At 34.8% G+C, this 11281-nt stretch overlaps 2 protein-coding genes and 1 pseudogene across 3 annotated transcripts; 2 read left to right on the top strand and 1 right to left on the bottom strand.

Annotated features, from left to right (window-relative positions):
- The first annotated feature begins 1324 nt into the window (after nucleotides 1-1324).
- On the top strand, nucleotides 1325-2503 carry ERF-1 (ethylene responsive element binding factor 1). The gene has a single exon (XM_007039670.3). It carries the CDS (start codon nucleotides 1449-1451, stop codon nucleotides 2262-2264), a length of 816 nt encoding a protein of 271 aa, XP_007039732.3. The 5' UTR covers nucleotides 1325-1448; the 3' UTR covers nucleotides 2265-2503.
- A 3264-nt stretch (nucleotides 2504-5767) lies between these two features.
- LOC148763846 (G-type lectin S-receptor-like serine/threonine-protein kinase LECRK3) lies at nucleotides 5768-7111 on the top strand (annotated as a pseudogene).
- A 331-nt stretch (nucleotides 7112-7442) lies between these two features.
- On the bottom strand, nucleotides 7443-10684 carry UCH3 (ubiquitin C-terminal hydrolase 3). Of its 2 annotated transcripts, XM_007039668.3 has the most exons (10): nucleotides 10507-10684; nucleotides 10127-10258; nucleotides 9957-9995; nucleotides 9343-9448; nucleotides 9057-9115; nucleotides 8874-8948; nucleotides 8606-8654; nucleotides 8369-8445; nucleotides 7722-7824; nucleotides 7443-7572 (listed from the first exon to the last, which is right to left on the bottom strand). In XM_007039668.3, the coding sequence occupies exons 1-9, from the start codon at nucleotides 10579-10581 to the stop codon at nucleotides 7726-7728; spliced, it is 711 nt and encodes a 236-aa protein (XP_007039730.1). In that variant the 5' UTR covers nucleotides 10582-10684; the 3' UTR covers nucleotides 7443-7572; nucleotides 7722-7725. The 2 variants fall into 2 exon arrangements, with proteins under 2 accessions (XP_007039730.1, XP_017973297.1); XM_018117808.2 differs by lacking the exon at nucleotides 7443-7572 and having other exon boundaries at nucleotides 7636-7824; nucleotides 10507-10683.
- Between the last annotated feature and the right edge of the window lie 597 nt (nucleotides 10685-11281).

Raw genomic sequence — 11281 nt, 5'->3', positions numbered from 1 at the left:
AAAGGCATATAGATCTTCCCAAGTGATATGTTAATTTAATTAAATGTTAATTAAGAAAAAGGGGTTAGGAGAGAGTGTTAGTTAAGTGTAGCACAATAAACTCACCTTCCTTGAAGGAGCATAAAAGCAAGGGAAGTGCAAATTGAGGGAGTGGGTCCATGCCATAATATCTTTAATGGACTATTGACTTTATGCGAGACTTATCCTAAAATTATTATCATCATTTAACATTATTTTTTTAATTTATACTTTTATACATGTCTAGGACCAATGTATCCGTTTTGGACAAGAAAAGTCTCAATCTTGTCTTTTTCCTCCTATTTGCTTGACGATTCCTCGGCTATAATTGTTGTTTCTCGTTATTTTCCTAGATTATTCTTTTACTATATTTTTTTTAAACAAATGAGTAAGGGTTACTATATATATATATGCTTTTTTCACAAATTCTAGATACCCAATTTTCTTTTACAGTGGTAGACTGAACTAAATAGTTAATCATATTTCAATTCAAAGTATTTTAGTTATATTTAACATAACAAGTGAAATTTATTAATAAAAAATAATCCATTTTCATCATGAAAATTAAAATATATTGAGTTTTTATACAAGAATTTGAAATAGGGGAACACTTATCTTGAGATGGACTTATTCTTTAGATGGTTTTTAGCAATTATTCACTCCATCCTGAATACAATAATTGATACGTTAGGATGCATCTTTCTCAATCTTTTCATTTTCAATCTTTTAATATTTAGAGAAAATCTTTTTAATGTTTTGACTTTCATATCGAATATAAATCGAATTGTCTCATAATACTTTAAAAAAATATAATATGAAATATAACAGTCATTAAAGCTTGAAGCAAAGGAAAATAACGGAGAAAAACATCATTACATCAAGAAACAAAGGTGAAAAAGAAAGGAAGAAAATGGTATTGGAAAATTAAAAGACAGGGAAAGAAAATGAAAGGCAGAGAAAATAAAAAAAGAGGGGCAATTGAAATTCGATGATATTACTCGGCGATTATCAGCCGGACAACTAGAACAAGTGGCCAAGCAAATAGGACAAGCAACATTTTGCTGCTGTCAACTGGATGACGTCATCCTCTCTCTCTCTCTCTCACAATTTGGAAGCACCAAACACATCCAAAATATTAATCACGTGTATAAATGAACCTTCAAAGAAACTCATGCCCTAAAGTATTAATTAGAAAACAAAAATAAAACCCCACCATTGAGAATAAAATATTTTAAATTAATCCAAACCGAAAATTCCGCCAACTCAAATGCATGTATCGATTTCCCCTATATAAACCTACTTTCCCTTTGCCACGGAACGATTCAGACTCCTAAATTCTCAGAATTCCTCTCCCAAGTCTAATCTTTCGTCCTCCTAAAGCAAAGCGACCCAAACCCGAAAATTACAAGCTCACTTACCTGAAATTTGAAATGGAAATGTATCAAAGTACAATTGATTCCGATTTAGCGATGCTGGAGTCGATTCGCCGACACTTACTCGGCGAGTCATCAGACCTCCGACTCACTGCCTCAACGGATTGTACCACGGCTCCCCCCATGTTTTTCAGGAGCTCGAGCTTCAGCCGCTTGTACCCTTGTTTGACTGAAACCTGGGGTGACCTCCCACTCAAAGAAGACGATTCAGAAGACATGCTCGTTTTCGGATTCCTCCGCGATGCTTTAACCGAAGGCTGGGCCCCATCCGATAACTCTTCCACGAATTTCCCGCCGATTAAACCGGAGCCACAGGAGATTTTAACAGAGACACCCGTGAAAAAGGTTGCTACGACAGAGGCGGCGACGGCGGTTCCCGCGGTGGTTCCTGCCAAAGGAAAGCATTATAGAGGAGTTAGGCAAAGACCGTGGGGGAAGTTTGCTGCTGAGATTAGGGACCCGGCTAAAAATGGGGCTCGGGTTTGGTTAGGTACTTTCGAGACGGCTGAGGATGCGGCTTTGGCTTATGATAGAGCAGCTTATAGGATGCGTGGCTCCAGGGCTTTGTTGAATTTTCCGTTGAGGGTGAACTCCGGGGAGCCTGACCCAGTGAGGGTAACCTCAAAGAGGGCGTCACCGGAGCCATCATCGTCTTCGTCCTCTGGCTCGGAGAACGGGTCGCCGAAAAGGAGGAGAAAGGTGGCTGCCTCGGCTCCGGTTGTGGCTCAAGCCGGGTTAGATATGGGTTCCGGAGCGGAAGTTAAGTATCAAGTTGAATCGTGTACACATGGCGAACAGCTATTAGTGAGTTAATGCTGACGTGCTAATGCAATAATGTAAGTTTTGGACATTCCCACAAGCTAGGTGGATAAGGCCCTCCCCCAAAAGAAAAAGGAAAAAACAAAGAAAAAAAAAAAGGAAAATGAGGGTTGAAATATACTAGTATTTCAGAGTCGAGAGATCGTTTGGCTTTTGTGAATACAAAGGATTTGTTATTATTTCATGGCAATTTTGTTGAATGGGAATTGTTTTTTTTTTGTTTTCTTCTTAAATATGGCGTTCATATTGTGCTTGGAATATGCACTTCCTAAAGAAAAATGTGAATATTCCCATCAAATCTTCTCAGTTGTCTTTCCTTTTTCATTTTTATGTTGAGTTTAACACTTAGCTTTTGATCTATGGCAATCTTGCATGAACCTTTTACTTAGTTTAAATGAATAATATTTTTATCAAAATACAAGAAATGCAATGATAAGAAAATGTATTTAAAATGTATATTCACTACATTCAAATATTTAATTTAATAATTTATATAATTTTTCATTTAAAAAAATTAAGTCAGTGATTAATTTATAATTAATCGCAACTCCAAAACCAATTATTAAGACTTTACTTGATTTAAATCTTAAAATTTAGATAGCGTTTGGTATAAAAAAAATGAAAGCACATTTCTTACAATGTGTCCAATTAAATTATATTATTATGTTTGTTTTGCAACATACCACTGTAATGTAACATTGTAATGCAATCACATTGCAGCCAAGAGATATAATGTGATTACAGTCCAAAATCAATGCAATCACGTTACATATTTACATTACACTCTGCAATGTTATTAAAGACATTTTTACCCTTCAACTTTATTTCTTTGTTAAAAATATTTTATAATGTTATAATTAAAATAAAAAAATATTAAAATAAAATAAATAATATAAGAATCAAAAATTAAAATAAAATAAAATATAAGAAATTAAAATTAAAATATAATATATAAAATTATATTAAAAAATAAAAATAAAATATATAAAATTATAATAAAAAATAAAAATAAAACATATGACATTAAAAATATATTTAAGAGATGATATTATATAAAAATTAACAATAAAAAATATAAATATATTAAACTTGTATTTTAATAAATAAAAGTAATTTTGAAAATTAATATTACATCTTCAATAAAATACTTGTAAATTAAATACTGTAATGTTATTTTTTTTATATTTTAATTATTATTTTGTTTATATATTAAATACTATAATATTATTTTCTCTACAATTACATTACTTGTAATTATATAACACTGTAAAGTGTCAAACTTTATCTTAAATTAATTTAAATTCTTTAAATTATTTGGACATTCCAATTTTAGAAAACTTCTAGAAAATAAAGTTATTATACGGAGATTAGTTGGCGGTTACAGGCAATTGGGATCTACTTTCCACAAAGGAGAGGAGCCCTTCCATTTTCAGAAATGCTTTGTTTTACCGACAGCGCGGTCCGAAGCGATCTCTGTGGCAAAAACTTACTATTTGCCAGCATTTAAAGCATGAGCGTACTAACTCTCGTTGCGAAAAGGGCCAAAGGGGCGTCCTTGTCGACACACGTTTGCGCGTGGTACCCCCCAGCCCCGGGCGAATTGAAGCTGAGACATCCAAACCAACTCCAGCTGGTTGGGCCTAGAAGCTTTTGTGTTTCCTTATCTCCAAAGAAATTAAAGCAGCATGTCCATGTGTTCTATTTTGTTTTTTACCAAGGCCCTTGTGAACTAATAAAAAACTGATTAAGTGATGCCAGAAGGGTCTTAATCGTTAGTGCAAAACTAAGGCAAAGTCGGCATGCAAAACAAATGAAAATGTCAGCTTTTACTTATAAAATTTTAGTAAATATATTGAATGGTTCATGTTCACACATGCAGCGATGACATGAGAAAACAGCTCAACCGGAGTTAGAAGAAATGGATCGCGTCAACCTCAAGGAACAGAGACGGCACACCCCACACGAGCGCGGTTAGACGACATTCGCGACGATCGAGGTAGTAAAGGATGTAGCAGATAATTCGTTTTATCTTATCGCTTTTGACATTGAAGATTTGACTTGACTATGTTGACTTTTCAACGTTTTTAAATGCTTTTACATTTCCAACTCGAAACAATCCTTCGTAGTTTGTAGGGGGATTTGCTTTTCTGAGCTAAATTGCTGACCGACTAAATATATGCAATTAATGAAGTTTGAATGTGGTCAAATGAATTTTCAGTCTGAAAAGCATGTTTTTCGATGTTCTTATATGCCTGCATTTTGGGCTTTTCCAGTTGTGGTGCTGGGTTTTTGTTGTCTGGTTGTTGGGCCCAGTGAGCAATGTGCGGTATAGTATGACCATGGAAGAACCTGACATCAGCTTTGTTGACCTTGGGGAAGAAATAGTTCGACGAATTACTCATTTTCCATTTGAAGGTTGTGAGGACGACCTTTCTCTTCTTGGCAATTTTTACGTTTCCTCCAAATACAAGCAGCTATCTTTACTAGGAATCTCATGATTTTTAGAGTAAGCTGGCATGTTTAACTCCATCAATTATTTTAGGAATAATATAAAAAAAATCTTAAATTATTTTAAAAATTTTAAATAAATTTTTATATTTTTATTACATACAATCAAATTTTTATATTTTTATTTTAAATCAAATAAGTTTTTATAATTAATTATTTACTTAATCAAAATATCATTTGTCATTTTATACCATATGATACTGACGTGACATACTAATATATTATAATTGATGATAATATTATATGATGACATATTATAATTAGTAATAACGTGACATGTTAATTTGACATGATAATATGATCATATGACATTTTTACCCTATACAATAACGTCATGTTAATGTCACATGTATATAAATTGACAAATAACATTTTAACTAACGACAATTAATCAATTATTAATTATAAAATTTTATTTGATCAAAAATAAAAATACAGAAACTTGATTGAATATAATAAAAAAATAAAAATATATTTAAATTTTTTTAAATAATTTAAAATTTTATTTGAGTATTATACCGCTAATGTATATACAGCAAAGAATCATTTATTTGCAATGTTTTACCATTGTCATCTGTCACGGTCAGGGAGGGAGGGTAGCTGTTGCGTGACACATTCTTTAAACCGAAATTCTTTCATGACTACACCACGAGGAAATATAAGTAGGATATTTGATCCTAAAGAACACGTATTCCATCTATCATTTGCTTCTTTCTTCACCTTGTCTTGACAAGGAATGATTACCACTTTTTACTAACTTCAAAGGCTTTATCATATTATAACTTGATCTCACTGATTGTAACATGTTTTGGAGGTAAGAATTTTAGAGCAGGGAGACCAAATTTTAATGATATTTTAAACGTTAATCTTTTGAAAGAAGACATATTCATATGTTTGAACTTCTGAATTATTCGACGCATGCCAAAGTCCCTGTATATATATAGACTGAAAAAAGAGTGCCTTGACCATTGACCCACAACAGCAGATACATGTTAATAATTCGCACTGCAAATTATGCACTTTCATTACATTTTGTAACATTGAGAAGCGGTGCTTGCGGCTTCAACAGCAAATGCTCAATTCAAAATCGGTGGCCCAGCTGCGACTGTCCCCTGTCCCCTCGGTTATGTCTTTGTGGATCAAAAATACAGATTTAGTGGATTGAGAGATCCTGAAGAGTTATATGAAATGAGGGGATTTCGTGATGATGATTGGCCACTTGGAGACTATGAAACATTGGCACCTTATAATCAAACAAGAGTGTGGAAAGTGCCTCTTGCATGATTACTCTTGTGCTGTTGCCATTTTCGATGGCATGAGCTGATGGAAAAAGGAACTGCCACTCGAGAATGGATGAGGAAGAAACACCGGTTTCTGAAGGGTACCTTTCAAAGTACGGAAGGAAGCTAATCCAGGTTATTGGACGGTAAACTTTAACAGAAAGAAAGAAGAATCAATTCTTTTAAGAGGAATTCTTGAAAGCTCTGTATTTGGTCCATGTCGTTTTGCTAGTGATATGGTCTTCATGTGGCACAGAAGAAAAGGAGGAAGGAGTGCCCACAAGGAACTCGAAGAAGCAATGTATCAGCTCAAGGAAGAACATGGCTGGGATTCATTCGGAATTGTTTATAATTGGGCAAGTTGGCTCAAGAAAGGGAAATGGAATTTTGAACTGAAGTGAGTGCAACTGGGAAAACCCGTCACAAGAATCTAGTTGGATTGTTTGGCTTCCGTGAGGAAAGGACTCATCGGCTTTTAGTTTATGAGTTCTCTCTTTGCACTTCCCAGACCTGGATTGCCTTGAACTTTGCAAGAGGACTTGTCTACGTACATGAAGAGTGACCTACCTATAATCCACTGTGATGTTAAGCCTCGTAACAGACTCCTAGATGAATATTTCACCGTAAGGATTTCTCAGTCTGGAATTCGTACCATGATCAGTGGAACAAGAGGATATGTGGCTCCGGAATGGTTTAAGAACGTACCTATCACAGCAAAAGTGGATGTTTACAGTTTTGGTGTGAGGTTATCAGAAATCATTTGCTGCAGAAAAAGCGTGGTGATGCATTCATCAGAAGAAATACTAACAGATTGGGCTTATGATTGCCATGTCTAAGGAAGAGTAGATGTTGAGGCAGGTGACGATGAGGCAACCACGGCCGACAAGGACAGACGTTGCAAATGGGTACCATAGGTCACTTTGCGCATCCAAGACGAGATGGTGATGCAAATGCTAGAGGGCTCTGTTGAGGTCCCTTTGCCCCCATGATTGCAAGGATTGTCACCAGTGTTCGCTTTATATTTTTTTACAAATAGTATTTGTGTTGATAAATCTATAAATAGATGAAAATTAGGCACACGCCATCAAAGAGTAGTAGTTTCCTCGAATGATAACCTGGGGTCTTGTTCTGATAATGACCCTTTGAAGAAATGCTATTGCCTTTTATTGTTGCTCTGCTCCTTCGACATTAACATTGACAGTCCAGCTGAATAATCTGTTTTATAGGAAAGACCGTTCCACTCACAAGATTGGGTTTCAATGACTAACATCCCCTGGAGACCCCTAACCAAGGCCTTCAAGCCCACGCTCACCCCCAATCCCCTTGAAATCCTCGTGGACAATTTATTTGAACACACACACAACCAAGTATGAAGACAAGTAGACACACCGAAATGAAAATTTTTCGGTCAGCAAGTCGTACTGTAACTAGCAAAACCGAGTCATCAACCACATACAACAAGTTTCTTGGAAGGCAGGGTTTTCCTCCAACCAATCATCAAATAGGGTTGTTTGCTGCACGGCAAAAGGTCCATCTGTTTAGGCTAAGTTGCCCACGTGCAAATGATGAAAGGTATATAGAGAGACATGCAGTGCTTGACTATGTCAAGGTGACTGAACATTTAAATCGAATCAGTTTGAAGGAAATTGATGACAATACTTGCCATCTTAAAATCCACCCCCCACTTTCTTAGAAAGTGCAATAACATTGAAGTTGAGTGACTCGGGATTTTTCTGGATCATGCCCCGTATGACTTTGGCCGCATCCTGTTGTAAGAGAAAGTCATAAAAATTAGTCTGAATCAATAGTATATAATGCAAATGTTTATCACTGAGAATAAAGGAAAGTTGCCAGAAAAATGTTGAATCCTGAGCATTCACATTTGACTCAGAGAGCCAGCAAAGTCCAATCACAAGGGTGAAACAATCATCTAATACCAACACGGTTTAAGTAACTCAGTTTAGCACAAACAAACACAAAAACAGGCACATCCACAGAGGAAGTGTGAGGTGGACTGTGAAAGCTGAAGCTGATGATTCAAACTAAAACCTATTCTACCACTTGAAAGTCTCCAAACCCCAAAGAGATATAAATGAGCTAGCTTCTTCCACTCTCAACTTGCTCAGGGCATCACAGTCAAATTACTAGAACGAAAACGTAAAAAGAAAACATTTCCCTCTATGAACATCAAACCAATTCCATTTCTTAAAAGCTAAACATTTCTTGTAAAATGTCTTTTTGACAGCCATATATGTAAAAAGGAAAATCATACAAAGAAAAATAGATAATGTTTTAATTACCAACACAAACCTGCAATAAGCTACTTGGTGAGGAAGCACCATGAGATATTGGTCCTGACTTCCTTCCATCAAGCTCATAAAGTTCCCCTACATTAATGAGAGGAAAAACAATTAAGATCAAAGCACCAAAAACAACTACATTTATTTCAAAAAACATCTGTGACCAAAGCATTAGAGCTTGTCTCTTCCTATAATTTTTGTTCCTTTATGTTCCGCAATGAGAGAGAAAGAGAGAGAGAACATGTACCATCAACACAAGTGAAGCAGATAAAGTGAGTGTCCACATTGTCAGAAGCCTGTCAAGAAAAATAGTAAAACAGGAAAAGGGAATTGGGATTAGACAAAAAAAAAATTATAATACATATTGCCCAAAAAAAAACTTGATATGACATATTGCCCCAAAAAACCTTGATACGCCATATTGTGCAGATCTGTATCATACCCTACCTTCCAAATATTCTAATTATACATTAACAAAACCAAGTAGAAAAAAAAAAGCCTTTTAAGAGATTTACCTCTGTTTCACCAGCTGTAGCTGCAACTGAGTGAGCCACTTCCATTTCTCTGTCTTTCTCAATAAATGCTGCACGCTGTAGAAGCATACAACACTTTGAAGTCAGCAATGAGGAATCAAAAAACATGCAGGTAAAAACATGCAAAGAGAGAGGGAGAGAGAGAGAGAGAGAGAGAAGTAGAACCTCCAATGCATCCATGCTTGCAGTAGATTTGAAAAACCTATCTAAAAATGATCCCTCTTCTGAAAAAAACAAGGAAACAATCATTATTGGATGTGTATATATCTTAATTATCATTCTCCCAACAACTAATATTCCAACCAATGGCAGCATGCAAGCTAACATGTCACAATTAAACTGACACACGTAAAAATTATCATATGGTAATAAATACACCCTGTGAGCATCTTTAACATGCATATGAAAATAAGCATTAGTCAATAAATGATGAAAATTAGGCCCCACTTACGAAGCTTGATTTCTGAAGTGATATTTCCAACAGAATGAAGAAGCCCAATCGTTCCACAAGCATTTCCCACGGTTTGTTTCATGAAATAAACTTTGTTGCTAGCATCCTAGAGCCCAAGCAAAAAGGAAAAAAAATTAATTAAATCATACTAAGTTATCATTTTATTGGTACCACTACAAACTACTGCATCTATTCTTTTAATTTTAGGAACTTAAAAAGGGGAACAGAAATTTTGAACTTAAACTTTGCACTCTTATAAGAGTTTTTTTCTTTTTTCCTATTCCATTTACTTGGTTATTCAATGAGCTCCACTATCCAATAGAGTAGTCAGTCTCATCCACAAAGTAATTCATCATTTCGAATGCTACCCACACAAAATATACAAATGTTTGACAAGGAGGATATTTATACTACTTGAGAGATCTCTTACACCAAGAAGAGATCAAGTAATCATAAGGCCGAACTACAAAAGTTTACACAATTTAAATTATAATTATATTTATGGTCTAAACATTTCTAATCAATCTTGACAACAGTCTGACGCAAATCACAAAGGTCTAGAATAAGATATTAGATTCAAAAAAAAAATAAAATAAAAAGAGCATTGCGCTCACCCTCTTCTCATTTTCCTGCTCCAATCTCTCTTCTTCAGTCTGAAAACATTCAAACGTAGAAACAGACAACTTGTTTTAATTATGCGTATCAGTGAAATTAATTTTCAAGAAACGGCCCGACTAGGCAACTATTAGTGCTGGAAAGAAATAACGTCTTGAGTTGAACGCACCTGAGAAGTTATTGGAAAAAGAAAAAGCACAGCAAGAACAGGCTGTGGGACCATAGCTAAGAGTTCATCCTCCAAGCCGTAAACATCGCAGCACTCTGCCTCATCCTCTGGAAGACCCAGGCCCCAAAGAAACTGCAAGATATACCAATCATATTATTTTCAAGGGATTCAAACAAAATATTATTTCCACAGACTCATAACATCAATTTATTTCAACATTTAATATAACTCTTTAAAGAGCTAAACCTCAAAATCTCTATTCGATTGCCGAAATTTTTTTTTAAAAAAAGAAAATCGATGAAAAACGTTTTCTTTCCTATTTTTCTGTTCTTTACCGATCTTTTCTCGGTAAGCAAATCAAAAAAATTAAAAAAAAATACCTGGTTCATGACATCGGGGTTAGCTTCGAGAGGAAGCCATCTCTTAGCAGAAGGACTTTCGTCTGGCGTTGCCATTTTGCTTTTTCGCTTTTGCTTTTGTTAGGATTTTAATAACTTTGATGATAGGGCTTCGTATTTGGCGATCGGAGTGAAAATGGAAAATGAGTCGGTCGCTTCTCCTCTCTTGCTTTATATATAGGTTTTGGCTCGGTTTTAAATCTGATCAATGAATCGTTTTTAACCCCACTGTGAAACTGCTACGCCACCGCAGTGAAAACCAAGAGCAAATAGTCAAAACCCATTTTTTACCCCAGGTTGAGGACTCAAATATAAACTTGATCGGCCCATATAGTCCAAGTCCAAATAGTTAAAAGAAAAGGCCCACCCTCTTTTCCGTCATTCGATTGTGCGCATGACTGTTTTAATTACTCTCATTACCCTTTTTTTTTTGGTACATATTACTCTCATTCCTTGACATCTGCAGTTTCATGACTCACTGCTTAGACAAAATAAATTATTTTTTTATTATTTTTAATCAAATAAACTTTTATAATTAACAATTAGTATTATCGTCGGTCAAAATAACTTTTATCATTTTAATATTCATATAACATTAATGTGACATTAACTTTTTATTATAAAAATAAAATTATTACATAATCATATTGTCGTATCATATTAACATATCATATCATTACTTAATTATAACAAATTAATATATTATATTAACATCACGTGATATGTAAGAATTAATCAAATTTATTTGATTCAAAAT

This window comes from Theobroma cacao, chromosome 3 (genome assembly GCF_053813885.1).
Source record: "Theobroma cacao isolate CCN51 chromosome 3, ASM5381388v1, whole genome shotgun sequence".
Taxonomy (NCBI): domain Eukaryota; kingdom Viridiplantae; phylum Streptophyta; class Magnoliopsida; order Malvales; family Malvaceae; genus Theobroma; species Theobroma cacao.
Note: the sequence above shows the minus strand (reverse complement) of the source record. Positions and strands in the feature narration are given on the sequence as shown.